The 20,362-nt window shown below is 35.9% G+C and overlaps 1 protein-coding gene across 1 annotated transcript in view; it reads left to right on the forward strand.

The window, feature by feature from the left end:
• INTS7 (integrator complex subunit 7) overlaps window positions 1-20,362 on the forward strand; it is an 87,057-nt gene that overhangs the window by 9,733 nt on the left and 56,962 nt on the right. Inside the window, exons 2-6 of the mRNA XM_039230100.1 lie at window positions 2,479-2,608; window positions 3,423-3,569; window positions 10,351-10,488; window positions 16,819-16,865; window positions 20,150-20,349. Coding sequence (XP_039086031.1) covers window positions 2,479-2,608; window positions 3,423-3,569; window positions 10,351-10,488; window positions 16,819-16,865; window positions 20,150-20,349 — 662 coding nt within the window. The remainder of the gene's footprint in view (window positions 1-2,478; window positions 2,609-3,422; window positions 3,570-10,350; window positions 10,489-16,818; window positions 16,866-20,149; window positions 20,350-20,362) is intronic.

The raw sequence follows: 20,362 nt of genomic DNA on the forward strand, positions 1-20,362 counted from the left end.
AAAATGGTCATATAGTTTATAGTCTTTTTTAGGTCTGACTTCTTTTACTTAGCATAGTGATTTTGAGACCTACCCATGTTGTTGCATGAAGCAGCATTTGTTTCCTTTTTATTGCCAACTGGTAGTCTCTTGTATGGATAGACCACCACCAGCTGATGGACATTTGGATTTTTTCCAATTGGGGGCCATTATGAATAAAGCTACCATGAACACTTGAATACAGATTTTTTCCCTATGGACAGATGTTCTCAATGCACTTGGATAAATATTTCGAAGTAGGATTGCTGTGTGTACAGGAGGTGAATGAACACCTTTATAAGAAACAACCCAACTGTTTTCCAAGGAGTTATATAGTTTTGTATTCCCACCAGCAATATTTGAGAGTTCTAGTTGCTCCATATCCTCATTAGCACTTGGTATTTTCTGTCTTAACATATTTTTTGCCGTTCTAGTGGTATGTAGTGGTATCTTAATGCGGTTTTTAATTTACATTTCGCTGATGACCATCTGTTAACTTGCATGTATTTGCCATTCATATTTCTTCTTTAATGAAATTTCCCTTCAGATCTTGCCCATTTAAAAAATTGGGTTATCATGTAACTGAGGTGTAAGAAGTATGGATGATGTCTGTGGAGTGACCCAAGAGGGTGGAGACTGGAGACATGGGTGGTGTAAGAATTCACCCAAGGCACAACAAGGGAGATAGAAGTGTATTGAATACACTGCAAGGGAGCATTGGGCAGGATAGCTAAAGAGAGACAAGTGAGGAGACAGTGTTGGGGACTGGATTTAAAGGTGGTGGGGGGAGCAAAAAGTCATGGAAACATATGGAATTTTCCTTTATGGTACCTGTTCCTGGTCGTAAGTAGCCCACTGGTCAGGTAGGGCTTATGGAGATTTTGACGTGGGTCATCCCATTTGGATTCAGCCCAGTAGTCACTGTGGACCCATTTATGTTACTCAGGTTTCTATTGGTCAAGACTGTTGCCTAAAAGCAGCCTCTACATTGTCCTTTATCAAATACATGTTCTCTAAATATTTTCTTCTGGTATATGGCTTCTCTTTTCATTTTCTTAACAGTATCTTTTGAAGAGAAGGGTTTTTTTTTTTTTTTAATTTTTAAATGTTTATTTGTTTTTGAGAAAGAGAGAACGAGAAAGAGCGTACAAGTAGGGGAGGTACAGTGAGAGAGAGGGAGACATAGCATCTGAAGCAGGTTCCAGGCTCCCAGGTGTCAGCTCAGAGCCCTATGTGGAGCTTTAACCCATCAACCAGGAGATCATGACCTGAGCCAAAGTCAGATGCTTAACCAACTGAGCCACCCAAGTGCCCCAAAGAGCAGAAGTTTTTATTTTGATGGAGTTTATCACTTTTTTACTTTTATGGTTTATGCTTTTGTGTTGTATCTAAGAAGTCTTTGCTTAACCCAAGCTCATGAAAATTTCCTCTGTATTTTCCCAATATGGTTTATAATTTTAACTCTTACATTTAGGTCTGTGGTTCATTTTTGAGTTAATTCTTGTGTATGGTGTAAATTAAGGATTGAGGTTTTATTTGTTTATTTATGCTTGTGGATATTCAGTTGTTCCAGGACAATTTGTTAAAAAGAGTATCCTTTCAACATTGAACTATCTTGGCCCCTTTGTTAGATCATTGCTTTGAGACCTTTCTTCTTCACTAATATAAAGCTTTTAAAGTTATGTTTCTTAAAAAACTGTATTAGCTGCCTCCCTTAAATTGTTCTTTCTTTTTCATTCAGTTCAAGATATTTTTTCTTTTTCTTTTTTTTATTTTGTTCATTTATTGTTTATTTATTTTGAGAGAGAGAAAGAGAGTGCTTGTGGGTGTACACATGAGTGGGGGAGGGGCAGAGAGAGAGAGAGAGAGAGAGAGAGAGAGAGAATCCCAAGCAGGCTTTGCACTAACAGTGCAGAGCCCAGTGCGGTGCTCAATCCCACGAACCATGAGCTCATGACCTGAGCCAAGATCAAGAGTTGGATGCTTAACTGACTGAGTTAGCCAGGCTCCCCAAGATATTTTCTAATTTCCCTTTCACCCATGGCTTATTTATAAGCTGCTTAATTTCCAAATATTTAGGAGTTTTCTAGATATTTTTCTCTTGGCAATTTCTAACTTAATTCCATTCTAGTCAGAGAATATAACAAGTATGATTTCAGTCCTTTTTAAATTTGTTGAGACTTATTTTATGGCCCCAAATATTCTTAAACGACTCAACCTTAAAAAAATTGTTTCTTCTTCTTCATTATTTTATATGTAAAAGTGACAGTTTACCAAATTACTATTTTGCCTATTATTTATAAAAGATCATGAGTTACAATTGTACCTTACCTAACTGTTGTGAATGTTATTTTACGGTAGAAGTAATTTTACTGTGTAATTCTGTGTTGGCATTTGGTAGTTTTGCCTTGTTATAACCATGGATTTGTAAGCCGTTCTTCTGTTTTTTGCTTTTCTTAGGTCTAAGATCTGGCAAACTTGGTGAACAGTGTGAAGCAGTTGTTCGCTTTCCCAGGCTCTTCCAGAAGTATCCATTCCCGATTCTCATCAATTCTGCATTCCTAAAGTTAGCTGACGTTTTTAGAGTTGGGTAAGTCTTTTTAAAGCTTTGACATTCTAAAGTATTTTGTTCATGTTTCTTTGTTTAATGTTGTAGACTTTATTCTTCTTGCGCTTTAGGACTTCCACATGGTTAGTGACCGTTTTAGTAGATGCACATGGCAGCTTGCAACACTTTTTAGTGTGAAGTGTAATGGCATTTTGAGTAAAAATGAAGTCACAAGTCAGGGGGTACTTATTTCTTTGGGGAACAGGATAAATCAAATTAAGACAATCTTAATGTATTATTGTATGCTTTGGAAGTATCTGTGATTTGCACAGATTCTTTTGAGAAGTTTCTGATTTAATATTTTATAACACAATCTTACATGTTACTGTGGAGTGCCAGAAACATGGAAGTGCTGGATAAATCCCCTGGTTTGTTTTTTTTTTCTCCCCACCAGTCCCTCCTACTTTCCACCATTTTTCATGAACTCAGGTATTTATATACACATGGAGTCAGACTTGAAGGAGAGATGTGTAGAATTAGTTTGCGAGAAGAGGAAGACCATCTGACCTCCTGGCCATGGTTATAATGGGAACGAAGAGATGTAGTTCATCTCTATGGCTTATCTTTCTGAGAAGCCCTCTTGGTATCTTGCAGTAGAACTATAGGCATTGCTAACTGCTCATGCTTAGTATTCAAAACACAGGCTTCAACTCTTTTAGTGATGAGACAAAAAATGGTAAGATTGAAAAACATTACCCTGTTGCCAAAATTTAAAATCATTAATGTTGCTTTGATTCCTAATTAACTATTACTTTCCTAAAGTGGTCTCATTCACCTTCTCTATGCTTCTTCATAGAAACAATTTCCTGAGGCTGTGTGTTCTTAAAGTTACTCAACAGAGTGAGAAACATTTGGAGAAGATTCTAAATGTGGATGAATTTGTGAAGAGAATTTTCTCTGTGATTCATAGTAACGATCCCGTGGCAAGAGCCATCACACTCCGGTATACTCTGTTGCTAAAATGAATTGCCACAAAATTGTTTGGGTTGTAATTATGTACTCAAGAAAGGCAGTGTGTTTACTTTTTTCATTTTGAATGGTTCAAATTTGTTTTTATAATTAAGACTCCAGGCAGAAATATGGTAACTATCCCAGTCTATAGATGCTTTTCAGTTACCATCTGTGATACTGTTTGGTGTGAATTATTGCCTAACTTGTGTTTGAAACATTTCTTTTCCTAAGTTGGTGTTCTCATCAGGTAAGTGAGATCTAAATCTAGCTTAGCCTCAGCTCATTTTGTGCTCTTATCTTCCTGACTTTGTTCTCTTTCCTGTCAGTGTTTATATTCATCCATGGTTATGTGCTCATTTTTATATATAATAATTTATATTTGAACCCCTTGGAGAATGCCAGATACAACCACTGTTGTTTGTTCTGCCTTTTTTTCTTTCTCGGCATTTAAAAATTTTTTTGTTTAATTTTGTCAGAATTTTATACTGTAAACCTTCTATCCAGCTTCAACCATATTTTCAGGTCTGTTGTCTATGGAATGAATGTGTAATTTTTAGACTTTTGAAATTGACTTTCCTAAATTATAGGGCTCATTTCTGACTTGCCTTGTTCAGACAGTCATCTTTTTAACCATGAAGTCTAGGACGTCACTTTTTCCATCAGGAACCAGTTCTTCCCTCTTGTTCTAGATTAAGTGCTTTTGTCATTCCTCTGCCTTTTGAGTGATTGAGTTCTGAGCAGGCTGTGATATTTTAAAGTCAGTTAATTGGCTTTATCTCTTAAAAACTTTTAAAAAATATAAAAGATTTTAAGATATTCTTACCTTTTTTTAATGTTCATTTTTGAGAGAGAGAGAGAATGAGCACTCACACATAAGCGAGGGAGGGGTAGAGAGAGAGAGAATCCTAAGCCAGCTCCATGCTGCCAGCACAGAGCCCCATGTTGGGCTCAGTCTCACAAACCATGGGATCATGACCTGAGCCGAAATCAAGAGTCAGATGGATGCTTAACCGACTGAGCCACCCAGGCACCCCAAGATATTCTTATCTTTTGATTCAGAAAATTCACTTACAGAAATTGTTTTCTAGAAATCATTTTCAAAAGTTGGTGAATATACGTATACAGATAGTCATAGTATCATTTTTGTAAAAAGTGAAAAATTGGGGAAAAATCATGTGTAGATATGGGAATAGTTAACTTATGGACCACTGTATAACTTTTAAAAATAAAGTAAGTATGTGTTTAACATAGAGATATTAAGTTAAAAAAAATAGACAAGTGATGTCCATTTTATTAACTCATTTTCATCTGTAATATTAATATATGTGTTTATATATGCTCAGAAAAGAATCTGAAGGTATATATACTGTTAACAGTGATTATTTTTGTCAGAGGTCATTGGGCTATGGATTACAAGAGACTTCTGAGTGGTCTTGTGTGAGTTCTTTTCTTTTCTTTTTCCTTTCTTTTTTTTCTTTTTCTTTTTCTTTTTCTTTTTTTCTTTTCTTTTCTTTTTTTTTTTTTTACAAATAGCTTATTGTCAAGTTGGTTTCCATATAACACCCAGTGCTCGTGTGTGAGTTATTTTCTACAATTATAAGGTAATTTTTTTTTATCAGAAGACAAAAAAAGAAAAAATAGAATGTAACCAGTGGGATGATTTTATAGATAATTTAGAGCTAGTTTGAATATCTTGAGAAGAATATAGATTAATATTTGAATATTCCATTCATTTTGCATGCTTGCCCTTTCTAAGTCATGGCAACTAGACTTTGCCACAATTCTTTGAATAACTGTTCGGTATCAGTGAAACCAGAGATTTTTAGAAAGCTTCCAGAAAGAAAGGATTTATTTATTTAGATCACCTTAAAGGAAAAAAAAATGAGATTGAAGTTATATTTTTCAACATTAACACTTGACGCAAAAAATACTAAAATTTGAGCTAAGAATGTTATGGAGTCCCATTGCCATTTAAAACGTAGTACCATAAGAAGGTCCTCAGAGAGAAAAGGCTTCAGATGGGTTTGCCAAATATAGGGACCTGTTTTGAAAACATTCTTGGAGTAGGCACTTTAGGAAGAGGAAAAAGAGCTCGAAGATTGGGAATAATCGGTGATCAGATTGTTTTATAAAGTTTGCAGAACTGTAAAGTAAATATCAACCCTCCCCCAAAAAAGTGTATTTATAACAAAACTGAAATTCTACTATCAATACAATATGAGAATATCAAACCCTTTTCACAAAAATAGAACATTTTTGAATAGCCTTAGAAATTTTTTTCATGATTTCATAGTTTTTTCATCATATAAGAAATGACTTAAAGTGAAAAAGTATTTTCTAATTTAGTGTATTGTTTAACTTTACATTGTAAAGTTTTAAAAATGCAATCTTTTAGAAATTACAAAGAAAATGAATTTTGCCCTTCAACAGGTAACAAGCACCATTATCGTTTACTACTTATGTAAGAAAAAGTATGATTTGTCAATAAAAAAAATATTTTTTTTCTTTTTTAACAAATAGTTTATTGTCAAATTGGTTTCCATATAACACCCAGGGCTCATCCCCACAAGTGCCCCTCTCGGTGCCCATCCCCCCCCCCCCCCCCCATCCATCAGTCCTCAGTTTTTGTCAGCATTCAAGAGTCTCTCATGGTTTGCCTCTCCCCCTTTCCCCCACCATTTCCCCCCTTCTTCTCCCCCATGGTCCTCTGTTAAGTTCCTCCTAATCCTCCTATACGTGCAAACACATGATATTTGTCCTTCTCTGCCTGACTTATTTCGCTCAGCATAACACCCTCAGGGTCCATCCATGTTGCTACACATGGCCAGATTTCATTATTTCTCATTGCCATGTAGTATTCCAGGGTATAGATAAACCACATCTTCTTGATCCATTCGTCTGTTGATGGACACTTAGGCTCTTTCCATGTTTTAGCTTGTAAATAAAAAATTTAAATCGGGGTGCCTGGGTGGCTCAGTCGGTTAAGCATCCGACTTCAGCTCAGGTCATGATCTCACGATTCATGGGTTCGAGCCCCGCTTTGGGCTCTGTGCTGACAGCTAGCTCAGACAGTTTTTGTCTGTTTTCAGATGTCATATAAATGGCCTGGAGCCTGTTTCAGATTCTGTGTCTCCCTCTCTCTCTTACCCTCCCCGGCTCGTACTTTCTCTTTCTCTCAGAAATAAATAAAAACATTAAAAAAATTTAAAAAAAATATTAAATCACATTTGACTTGGGGCTAAATATATTAAAATGTAGGTTCTTTTCTTTTCCATTAACATTTTATTATAACTTATAACAAAAGAGCAAAAAATTTTTTCTAATGAATTTCCTAGTAAATTACAGACTGTAAACTTTCCTGTGGATACTTTAGCATGGGTATCATTAGCTAGAGTTCAGTTTGTTTACAGGGTTATCTGGTTCTTTAATGTCAGTTAATTTACTGAGTACTGACAGATGCTTCAAGTAACTCCCAGCTGCTATCAAGATACAGAACTTAACTCCAGAATATACTCTTATGCCCCATCCTGCTCACTTCCTTCGTCCACCTCCCCAGAGGCCTCTACTGGCCTACATTTTTCCTGTTACCTAGATAAGTTTTTGTCTGTTTTCAGATGTCATATAAGTGGCCTCATAAAGTGGGTATCCTTTTGTGTAAGGCTCCTTTTAGTTTTTTGATATTAATACATTTTGTATGTCACTAATTTGTTACTTTTTATTTCTGAGTACTTTTCCATTCTGTGATTATAAGTTTATTTGTTCCCTTACTGATGAACACTTAGGCTGTTTCCAATTTGCAGCTATTATAAGTAAAGCTGCTGTGAACCTTCTTGTACAAGACCTGTTGTGAACATGCCTCCTTTCTGACAAATATATACTTAGGAGTGAAATTGCTGAATCATAGGGTTGGTGCATATTTAATTTTATAAGAAACTTCTTCCAAAGTGGTTTTAACCATATTATATTCTGACCAACAGTATGTGAGTTCTAGTTGCTTCAACCTCTTGCCAACCTTTGGTGTTGTCTGTCTTCTACATTTTAGCCATTCTGATGGGTGTATAGTGGTTTTTTGATTTGCATTTCCCTAATGGTAATGATGTTGAGCTTTTTCTCATGTACCTTTTGACAACACTTTTTATATCTCTTTTTGGGGAGTATCTGTTCAAATCATCAGCCCATTTTCTTTCATTAGATTGTTTAGATTTTATTATGTTACCTGTCTTTTTATTACAGAATCGTAGGATTTCTTAATATATTCTCAATACCAGTCCTTTGTCAGATACATGGTTTATGTATCATATTTAAGAATAGACAGAAACTTCTTTTAGGGCCTGAACACCATGAACAGAATTACTACCATTTTTTATACTCTTTATTAAGTTATGTCTCAACATTATCATTTCTTACATTTTCTGTCTGTAACTAAAATAATGTATGCTTCAGAATAAAGATAGTTCCAAACCGGGTAACTGTCAAAACCACCCCAGATGCTGGCAGCGCGAAACCAAGTGAGTAGGCTGTGAGTGTGCTTACACCATCGCCACTAACCACTGTACATATGCTTTTATTTTATACCACGAGGACTTCAAAATATTCTGCTTTTAAAATTGAAAGGTAATTTAAGTACTGTTGTAATTAAAAAAGAAAAAAAAGATGTCAGCATTTTGAAACTCCCATTTGGAAGCAGTGGCCTGCTCAGCTGAAGAGAAGCTTGGCTGTGTGCGTAGAGTTCAGGCCCCAACTCACATTCTGATGCACTGACATTTCATAAATCACTTTTCCTGCTGTAAAACAAGAAAAATTATACCCTCCCTAATGGATTCACTTATTTCCTATGTGGTAAAATGTAACACATGCAAAAAAAAAAAAAAAAGTTTTTAGTCACCATAGAAATGTAAAGACCTTGGCTATTAAAAATCTTTGAAAAAATAGGAAACATATTAGTGATTATATATTCATTCCTTCTGTCATTAAATGCTTGACTACAATACTTTTTTTTCGTAAAGAAAAAGATATAATACAGAAAGGAGCTTCACATTTTAGAGAAACATGGTTTTTCATTGAGACCCATGGTAATAGCATGATGAAAAACTGAAAAACGAGTCTGTTAAGGAGATAAAAGCCTACAAAGAAAAGATGGGCTGATAAATGATAGATCAACATTAGGTACTCTGAGTACCCGTTGAATAGAAAGTTTGTTGTGTGTTTTAAGGAACATAAAGTGGGAATAGTGATCTCAAGGAGGCTGTTTTCTACAAGAAGGTATTAATAAGATTAAACACATGAAGAAAAGCAAAAAGTGATGTCTCTCAAACACTAAGGAGTTTTTAGAGTCAGAATGATTTAAAAGGGAGAAAGGACAAGGAAGAGATGATATTTTAAAGATGTTTTCTTTTTTTACCCAATACTTTAGTCTTCCCAATTAAAACAGGGGCACCTGGGTAGCTCAGTTGGTTAAGTATCCGACTCTTGATTTCTGCTCAGGTCATGATCTCACGGTTTGTGAGTTCGAGCCCCGAGTCAGGCTCTGCACTGACAGTGCAGGGCTTGCTTGGGATTCTCTCTCTCACTCTCTCTCTCCCTCTCAGAATTCTCTCTCTTGCTCTCTCTTTCCCACTCAAAAATATTTTTAAAAAATCTAGACATTAATTAAAGCAATTGGAAGAAGAAGAAGCTAGAAAGTATTTATAATATTTGAAATGTAGTGCTATAAGTTACTTATATAATATTACCAGAAATGTCTTCAGAAAGTAGTGACCAATGAGATTATGCTTGTTTTGCCCTTTTATATTTAAATAGTAACAGGCTGTTAATCAAAATGTGTCAATAGTGGGCTACTCTAATCTCTTGTATAAAATATTTTACAAGTTGTTTATTTCTTTTGAAGAATAACTTCTGTAATTTTGAAACTTTATTTTCAAATTAAATACAAATTACATATTAGTCCATTTTAGTATTTTGTATAAACTCTAATACTTCTGTCTAATCAAATCTCCATAAGATACTGATAACATGTCAGGTTGGAAAGTTTCTTAAGACATTGACTTAGAGAAAGGTTGCCCCTATAGGAGCTCCGTTTCATTCATTGCAGTGTTTTCAGCTCTCAAAAATCCGTGCCTTTCTGCTGAAAACATCTTTCAGGCTTTACCTTCTGTAGTTTATGTTACAAACAATAGATTTTTTTTTCCTTTTCTAAATTTAATTTATTATAAAGTAGACTGTATTTTTTCCAGACTCTACCTTCCTCACCCTTGCTGATTTGATATGAGCCCCAGGGAGCTTTTTCTACCTCTTTTCTCTTGATGTTGAAGACAAATTTGAAAATCATGGTATCAGTATTTACCGATGTGGGAAAAAAGACTGGGAATCTTTTCTTATTTGTGATTCTGCTTAATAGCAATATTGTTGCTCTGCCAAAATGGACTTATTTACAAAACATTGGAAAATTGATATTTTGGATGCTATAATAATTCAAAAGTTTCTGGGCTCTACTTTGTACTTCGGATGTACTTCAGGATGATGATTTTAAATTTTGCTTATGAAAGCAAACATGGTAGATAAGCCATGTTAAATTTTCTGAGATATTGGAATATGGAAAACTATTTAGAATTTGAGACACTGCTTGATTCCTAAAAATTGATGCTTTATTAACCTGAGATTGAAGAAATTACCTACAAATTTTAATTTTGATATCTAGCTTTGCCTTCCTTCTTCCTCTCTTGATTTTTACCTTACTGTATTTGTATCCTTTTTGGGTTTCTCTTTCTCTGTAGGATGTTGGGAAGTCTGGCATCAATAATTCCTGAGAGAAAGAATGCTCATCATAGTATCCGGCAGAGTCTGGATTCACACGATAACGTAGAAGTTGAAGCTGCTGTTTTTGCTGCTGCAAACTTTTCTGCACAGTCAAAGTAAGCATTGGTCTTTTAATAATTTGGCTTCCCAAGAAGAGGTTTTGAAGGAATAACTCATCACTGTATATAACCAGAGAAAAATGTAAATGGCAAGGTGTATTTTCCAAGAGGGTTACATCCTGTTGGGGAAACAGAACTTCAGTACATAAAACAACAAAGTACAAATGTTGGCCCTAACATAAGAATTTCTGGAAGGACAGTGGAGTAGTTAGGGAGGGCTTCATTGAGGAGCAGAAGTTCTGTCCACTGAGGCACCCTCCCCAAACATACATGGCTCTGGTGCTCCGTTGCTGCTTTCCCATTGTCTCCTCAAGGTTAGCTCTTTGGCATTAGAGCTGTGCACAGTTTGACAGAGATAGTCACTTGAGCTGAAACCAGGTTTAACCTATTTGGGATGTCATATCCTACATTATTATCTTGCAGAATGATTTTTTATTATTTTCGATGCTGTATTGACCATGATTGTATTACTCTGTTTGACTTGTTTGATTACTATCTCTAAAAATATATGGCTGATAATCAAAAGCAGTGTTGCTTTCTGGAGGGCATTTTGGTCATATGCCTTTTGCCTTAAATATGTCCAGCCTTTTTCCCCTTAAGTGGACTGATAAAATCCACTTCTGAGAACTTTTCCTGAGGAATCAGGAATGTGTACTGGTAATTATTTGCAAGGATGCTAGTTGCAATATTATAAAAACAAGATTAGTAGCAACCTAACTTCTTACCAGTGTTCTTAGATAAATATTATCATACAATGAAGTATTATATTAGTTCTTAACAAATATATTTTAGAAATGTATTTGAAAACATTACATCATAGCTTATGAGGTAGTATAGAATATATTTTTTCAAGAAACATGTATTTGTATTGATGGAATAGAAAAAAGACAAAGGATGTATATATCAAAATATTGTCTCTGGGTGATTAAGTTGGTATCTTATTTTAATTTTCCTTTTTATACATTTCCATATATACCATCAGGAGCAGGTTTGGACTTTATAATCAGGTGAATGATGGTATTTTTTAAATTAAAAAAATAGCATTTCCAATTAAGAATCTCTGCTAAATTTGGATAAAACTTGAAATAGTTAATCACCACCTTTCTTTATTCACAGTTTAGTTATATGAGTATTCGCCTCTTCAGCTGCTCCTATCAAACCTTCAGAATCACAGGATTATTCTTTGGAAAGGAGAATGGAGAATAGAAAGCATGTAATTTTTAATGTACTGCTTAAAATTAGTACGTGTGGCAGTAATTGAGGAAGAGAAATATCTGAGTAAATACAATTCCTATTTGTGCTTTTGAAAACTGGCATTTTTTTTCTTATCAGGAGTCATTACTATTGAAAGAACTTTTTAAAAATTATTTTTATTGGATAGGAATTATATCTAGTGAATAGTTATCTGATTACCACTGACAAGGTGCCTGTACTTTATAATCTACCTGAGTAAATTTGCTACTTTCTGTAGCTCCAAAAATAGTTTTCTAAAATTAGTTCCTAAATTTAGATGAAAAATTTGTAATTTAGTAATTATATTTGATTTAATGAGAATCATTTTTACTTCAGATTTTCTCTTGTGTTATAATCAGAAGCTATGTTTACCAGGTATGAAATTTCTGATCTCTTTTGGAAAAGATTAAGACCAAGTAACATGAAACATGATTCTTTGTTTATAGAATTGATGACCAGTAAACATTTAAATTAAGTTTATGTTGAAGCAGTTTTTAATGTAAGAGGTTCCAATAAGAGGTTTCAGTAGAATTTGTGATGTTTAAAAATACCAAATTAGCACAGTAGGAAAGGCTAAAGGGGTTATCAGAATGTATCAGAGTGTAAAGTTGTATAATGAACTGTATCTTTTTGAGATTAGCATTTACCTCTTCTTCTGAAATGATGCCCGACCTGGCTTGAGATCAGATACTTCAACCAGTACTGATGGGTTTTTGTCTTAGTATCTCTCTTTATCAATTTTGGATCTTAAACAAATTAGAGCAGCTGGCCAAATAAGACCCTAAGAATTTATTTAATACTGTTCTCCCCCTGCCTCCTATCACAATCACATCTCACTTGTTCTAAAAAAAATTAAGATTTTATGTATTTAAAAAGCTAGTCACCAGGTCACAAAGCAGAAGTTGGAGACTGAGGAAGCATTGTCAGTGAGAGTGGTGCCCTCTTGTGGCCACTGTGCTGAACTGAATAGTGTACTTGCCTTCAAGAAGTGGTAGCTGCTTGCCCCTTGGCCCCAGCTGATTGTGACAGCGCAGGAATGTAGGTGCAGTGTTGTGAGATCTGACTTTTGGGGCGGAGGGGGGGGAGCCTAGAAAATCTTATGATTCTGTTTATAGTCTTATTACCATATGAAACTATATATTCTTAATATATGTTCTTGATGTTGACATTAAGAACTTTAAAAAGTATTACTAGACAAAAAAGAAAGATTGCAGCCTTCTAATTTGCAGTTCATTGACCCTAAAGGCTAAAGGCCCATAACAGATTTTCAAATTTTGAGTTGTGTAAAAGTTACATAGTTAGTGAAGAAATGCTTGTAAGTACCCAGGAATACAGGGGTAGAGAAGATCCTGGCCCTTATCAGATGTGTGTTAATGTTATGAAAAAATAAAACAATTTTGTGATAAATTATTTCATTATTGTGATAATGACCTGAATGACCTGCTTTAAGTAGGGAGATCAGGGAAATCCTCTCTGATAAATGACTTTTGAGCTGAAACTGGGTGATGAAGAGGCAGCAAGTGAGAGGAGGAATATTCTAAGAAGAAGGGATAGCAAGTATGAGAGCATTCTGAAATGTGAATGAGTTGTCTATATGGACCTGATACACCTTTTAACCTTATACCTTAAAAACATTTATAACTTAAATTTTTCTTATCAAATGTGAAGCTGATATCTTAGAACCATAGTTTTCAAATTATTTGGTATCAGAATCTCTTTACACTTTTCAAGCATCGTTGAGGTCCTCAAAGAGCTTTTTTGTTTATGTGGACTATAGTGATTAATATTTACAATGTTAAAAATTTAAATGTCTAAATTTTTAAAAAACTTACTCATTTTTAAAATAACAATTCTCTAAAGATGTTAATGTAAATATACTGCTATGAAAATAATTATTATTCAAAATAAAAAGGCAGTTTTGTCATATAAGTAGCATTATTTTACATTTTTTACAAATCTCTTTAATGTCTGGCTGGAATCATAGATCTGTTTCTGTACTCAACATTTCTTCTGGCAATGTTATTTTGGTTAAAGTATATGAAAAAAATCCAACCTCATACATATATAGTTGGAAAAGAAAGGAATATTTTTAAAAGCTTCATAGGTAAAATTATGGATATTTTTCTCTGATGCTATACCAAAACCAGACAAGTGTGGTTTCTTAAAGGTTAACTTCAGTGTGGGCTCTAAAACATATCCATGAACTTGTGCTATATCACATTGAAATCCATTGGAATCTCTTACCCATGTATGGTTCTATAATTTATGCATTGTCTTTTGGAAAGTATTGGTTCACTGCATCATGCACACACATCATCTTAATGTTGACCCATCTCACTGTATCATATCAGAGGTTCACATTTGTTACTCTCACCCACATCATCTTAATGTTGACCCATCTCACTGTATCATATCAGAGGTTCACATTTGTTACTCTCACCGCCGATCACATCAGGGAAGTCTTTAAACATTAAGCTGTCAAGCTCATGGCCATAGTTGCAAGTTTTCTGAAATCCTGATTTTTACTTAGAAGATCAGATTGGCAAAAAGTTTTCCCGTGTTAGTTTTTGTGAATTTACAAGCTGGCTTTATTCATCTTTTGAGAAAATGTTTGCCAAGTAGCCAAGTCTGAATAACCGTGAAGTTTCATAAAAAAAAAAAAAAAAAAAAAAAGCTAATTCATATCGTAACTCAAACAATAGTCTCGGACTTTTCCTGGAGACAACCACTATGTACTTGATGTGTGCCTTCCATTTTGTCCAAGAATATTAAAAAGACTTGTTCAAGGGTTGAAATTCAGTAACGTTAGTAATTTTCACTGTTTTATCAAGGACACTTGTAAGAGCATCTGGCTTCCTTTCTTCCTTTTAACGTGAGTGCATAGCGGTCAGCAGTCTGATGACCATAGTTCAATTTAGTGACGCCGTCTTGATTCTTGCCGAGGTGCCAGCAGTTTCTCTCATTGCTTTGGTACCAGTGGTGAAGAAAGCAGCATTGGTGTTCCAGAAAAACCAGGAGATTAAAAAAATAAAGTTACTTTGAAAATCTCATCACAAATGGTACTTATTGCTCAGAATTTACACAAAAGATGATGTTTCATGATTAAGTGGTGCTGATAGAACCAGAAGAGCATGTTTCGCCATGTCTGTTGATCTGTGCAGTCTTCATGTTTGCAGCTAAATCTTTTATGTGATAAGTTACCTAATGTTGAAAAGTGGCAGTGCCTTGACTTCTTTTACTGACTTTCATCCAGGTTTTCAGCATTGTCAGTGCTCAGTTGCACATGCCTCTTAGGTCAGGTGTACTTCTCCAGCCAACACATTATGATAACTTACCGTGTTCTCATTTCTAGTTTAAAAATCAATATTTTGCTTTTAAAGAGCCCATTTAAAATAGTCTTTTTTAAAAATTCTGAATAGTTTGAAAATGAAGCCACAAGTTAACTGGTACCATGATACATTTTGAATGTTTTATATCCTGAGGCACGATAAGTTAAATCATAAACATCTAAAACATTAAGGATGGCTTTAGTCATATTTTTTAATTTACAGTTTTGCTTTCCTTTAGAATGGATTCTTTCTTTCCACAAATTAGAAAACTCTCTGATGTCAGCTTTAGCTTTTTTCAGACCTAGACAGTACAACTGTGTGTTGAGAAAACAGGTCTTCTCATCTCTGCCTGGCCAGTGATTCTTTTTAATTATAAAAAAAGACCTTGCAAATAAGCTTTATTTTACTTTGGAGTAAAATATTGTTAAATTCTAAAACAAAGGCAACTTCAGATAAAATTTTAAAAAATCTTTCAAAATTTAATGCAAACCATGACAATGTGTACTTCCTGTTATGTGTCTTTGCAAACATAAGGAAAACCTCAGGGTTTCAAAATAATGATAGATGATAATGAGGTTCTAAAGATAATAACAGAGTCAAGGGGCCCCTGGGTGGCTCAGTTGGTTAAGCATCTGGCTTTGGCTCAGGTCATGATCTCAAGGTTCATGAGTTCGAGCCCCGCATCAGGCTCTGTGCTGACAGCTCAAAGCCAGGAGCCTGCTTTGGATTCTGTGTGTGTCTCTCTCTGCCACTTCCAGCCTCATGCTCTGTCTGTCTGTCTTTCTCTCTCTCAAAAATAAATGAACGTTAAAACAAAAAAGATATGGTCAAATATAGTAAGAGCACAGAAGAATTGAGTACAAACTGAGTTAATCTCAGAAAATGTATACACGAAACCTACTACCTTGGAAAATTCTAGAAAACACAAGAATGCACAATTATACATTCCATTAGCTGTCAAGAGATGGTGTCATAATACATCAGGTAGCCTCTGGAAAACACTGTTCGCTTATGACAGAATGAAATTTAAAATGGCAAATATCTTAATGGCAGGGAATATTTTATATAGACATCCATTGAACTGCAGAAGGGAAGTATTTTATGCCTTAGCATCTCATTTATCATGGCTAAATGAGCCAAGCTTGATCATATTATCTGTATCATATTTCATATGATGTAATGTCCTATCCCAAATATTCATGTTATTAATAACTTTTGCAACACTCAGTGATATTTTTTTGTTGAGACAGAATCAAAAGCAGCCCCTTGGAAAACACTTTACTTGTATATAATTTTAAAAAAATAGGTAGTTAACTTTAAATAATTTAGCTCTTGGTAAGATTCTGCCCATATTTCCTACCACATCTAAAACTTAGGATATTTAAAATATATTTTATTTCTTATATAATCAGTTTATGGTATTAAAAGCTTTTCATAATTGAAAGTATATCCTAAAACATTGCGAACTGAGATAATGACCTCAAATGTTGTAGACAGTGGAACTGAGTTGCGCAGAATGCAGCACTTGTAAATCAGAGCATCTTTCCTTGAACACCACTTGAAAATGGTGTTGACAAAGCCATTCACTGGTGGGAGTTTAGGTGTCAGTTGCAGTTCTTACCCCACCCCCAGTACCTGACCCTTAGAATACTCATTACGATTTGAAGTATTGTGTTGATTATGTTCTCTTTAGGTTCTTAGAAAACTTCAGCAAATGTAATTTTTCTTGGTTTTAAAGTTTTTGCTGTTATCTCTTTTTTCAAAGGGATTTTGCTGTAGGAATCTGTAACAAAATCAGTGAAATGATTCAAGGTATGTGTGCTTCATTTAGTTTTATGAAGTGATTTACTGGGATTTGTATTAATAATAGCTGCTACCATTTATTAAGTACTTACTGTGTCGTCATCACCATTCATTCACTTATTCATTTAAATAATATTTATTAAGGGTCTTCTAAATGTCAGAGTTGTTCTTGGTGCCTAGGATGTAGTAAAGAACAAGACAAAGTCCTTGCCCTCCTGTAACCTACATTCTAGTGGCAGAAGTGGGTGGAGAGGTGGCGATAGAAAAATTCGATGTAACAGTTGATATGGAGAAAAAGCGAGGTAAGGATAGGGAGCTCCCAGAGTAGAGTCCACACTCCAGGGTGGAAGGGGGTGCTTTATATTTTGTATATGCTGATCAAGGAAAGCCGTGGATGGAGTGATACTTACATGAGAGATGCAGATATTTAGGGGAAGAGCAGTCTGATCTGGGGAGCGGAGGGCTGTCAGCAGTTCTGGGGCTCGTACCATACTCCGTTAATGTTCCTCTCGTGTCTTCCAGCTGCAACTAAACTCAAATACAGCTTCCTTACCATGGCCTACAAGGCCCTCGTTTTCTAATCTCATCTTGCATATTATGCCTATATTAGCCCCGTTTAGTCTCATGCTGTTTGCTAAAGGGGGCTTTGGGGCTCCAGCGCTGCACAGCTCTAGACAGCGCCACCTCCTCTTTGTTTTTCTAAGGGCGTTCCTTTGAGTTGTGCAACTTGGCAGATGTCAATAGGTAATGCTATTATGTCTCTTTTACAGAAAAGGAAATGGAGCCGCATTAAAATTATCTGAAGACCAAAATACAATGGTTGAGCTTTGTCCTGTTCTCCTTTATTCCTTTGTCCTTTTTTTCTCACTGTCAGAAAAGGGCTTTTCTGCAGAATGCTACCATTAAAAGGAAGCATCACTCATTCATTGAGTAGTTTTTATCAAACACTTGCTCTGTCAACAAGAACTCAGCAAAAAACAGATGTCACACTTGAATTAAAATAATCCAAGGAGGGCTTAAGGAAGGAACAATTTACAAAGGTGTGGGCAGGATGAACTGTAGAGGATAATGTAGTCCTGCACCCAAAGGTGAAGAGAGGGAGTGTTTACCGGAAGTTTGGAGTCATGTTAAGAGGGCCACTTTGAAACATTGACCTTCAATGTGGTATCACCTGATATGACCCTGTGGAGAGGGACCCAGGGAATAAGTACTCTGACGTCCTGCTCCTTCCCGTACCCTGCTGGGCTCTTCACTGGCTAACCTCAGACAGCCGGCAAACAGCAAGGAAGTGGGTGGAAGCTATGCTGGTGACCCTCATGCAGGGCGGGAGTGTTGTGTGTACCTGGGTAATAGTTATTTGGGTGTATCCACGTGTAGAAACCCACTAGTTTGCACACATAAGATTCATTATTGTTTCTTAAGTTTTATCCAAAAAAAAAAATTAAAGCAAAAGAACAGGAACTAGGGTGTTGAAAGAGAAAGAGGGAAAAACGCACAGGAGAGGGAGTGGAGGAAGGCTGGAGCCCAGGGTAGGGAAATGGCAGGGGAGTTTTAGGAATGAAGTATCCTTAACGTTTAATTTTAAATGGCTTGTGTTTCTGCAAAGTAAAGCATCCTGAACGTCCCTAAGCCAGTAAACATGTCTGTCAACATGAGGAATTCCACTGGCTGCTGGGTTGAACAGAGGTTTGCAGAGGAAGGAGGGGAGATACAAGACAGGAGTCTGCCATGGGGAAAGGCGTCAGTAGGGAGAATACTTAGGAGACCTTTGCAGTAATCCAGTCAGGAGATGGTGGTGGAAGGAGGCCACAGTGACTGCAATGGGAGCAGAATGGCATGATCAGATTTGAAGTATATTTTAAAGACAAAATCAACAGGGTTTGCTAATAAATTTGGATGTGGGGTGTGAGACAAGTAAGAGAATCAAGAAAGGCTCTATAGTGATGGGCCTGTCATATACTAAAATGGGAAGAATTTTTAGAGGGTCAGTTTTGTGGTGAAGATCCAAAATTCTCTGGGCCCAGTTAAGTACAAAATGCTTCTGACCGGACATCCCAGTGGAAGTGACCAGGAGGTAATGGGATTTATGTATCTGAAGTTCAGGTGCAAGGCGGAGGTGTAGGAGGAGGTAGTCTTTAGCACATAGCTGATAATGGAAGCCATGGGATAATATCGCCTCACTCAGGGAAAGAACTGAGGGTGAGAACAAAACGTATTACCAACCCCAAAGAATACCAGAAATTACAGTGTGGATAAAAGAGATGAATACAAAGAGATTGAGAAGGAATAGCCAGAGGAAGGACAAAAGCCAGGAAGAGCATGCCTTAGAGAAGAGTTTCAAAGACAGAATGGCCAGCAATGTCAAATACATTTGGTACTGTAAGGATCAAAATATTAATAACATAAGCATGATATGGCTAATAGAAAACCAGGGAGTCCATACTCTGACCTCATTTTTCTCCCCCCTATCTCCTGGGGATCTCTGCTTTGGCCAGACCTAAATAGAGGCCAGATAGTAAGGGAGTTTGTTGATGTAAGTAACCATAGGATGTTGGAATGTTCTTATATATTCCCGCTAACAGTAACTCACAATGGGAAAACAGTGTTCTGCAGAGTATGAAATAGCTTTTGGCATATGTGCGGTGAATTATGATGGACAGGTTTTTGTTCTTTATCATCACAAAGCTATGCTGCAGAAGAAAAGGTGTTTTTGCGTAGCTACAGTGTTGAGAGCAAAAGATACACTGGACTTAATTCTCATGGAATCCCTGCTGTGCAGGAGGTAAAAAAGGCATTGCCATGCCACACCAAGTTCAGAGAACTTCAGAACCCGTCCACACAGTCTGTTTGCATCCAGATATTAGTGTTGAAGGAAAAAACTAAAACTGCAAATAGAAGGAAAAATTTTAAACTGTAAATATAATTAAATTGTAGCCATTGAATATGTGTGTATATGTGCCTGTATGCATGTATCTTTTTAGTATGCTATGGGATGACATAAACAGCAAATAATGAACTTTGCTTTCTGCTATGCCTTTTAAAGGCGTTTTCTACTGTCCGCATGTAGTTTCATACTCACCAAAAAATCAATGTTAAGATAAATGCTTTGGAAGAGAACTATTCAACTTAATTGGGTTAGCTCTAGTATAATTATCTTTAACGTCATAAACATAACCGTATACTATTTGTTTTTAAATGGTCATTTTTGCTAAGTGAATCAGACCTTTTAAATGTGAACTAGTATCGAGGATGATAATCAGAAACCTGTCTCTGATGACCCCTTGTGTGCCCAGGGTTAGCCACACCCGTTGACTTGAAGCTGAAGTTAATCCCCATCCTTCAGCACATGCACCACGATGCAATCTTGGCGTCCAGCGCACGGCAGCTTCTACAGCAGCTGGTCACATCCTACCCCTCCACCAAAATGGTGATTGTTTCCTTGCACACTTTTACTCTGCTCGCTGCTTCATCTTTGGTTGATACACCTAAGCAGGTAATTTCTGTTT

The sequence above is a fragment of the Hyaena hyaena genome, unplaced genomic scaffold (assembly GCF_003009895.1).
Source record: "Hyaena hyaena isolate Hyena2069 unplaced genomic scaffold, ASM300989v1 scaffold_43, whole genome shotgun sequence".
NCBI classification, from domain to species: Eukaryota; Metazoa; Chordata; class Mammalia; order Carnivora; family Hyaenidae; genus Hyaena; species Hyaena hyaena.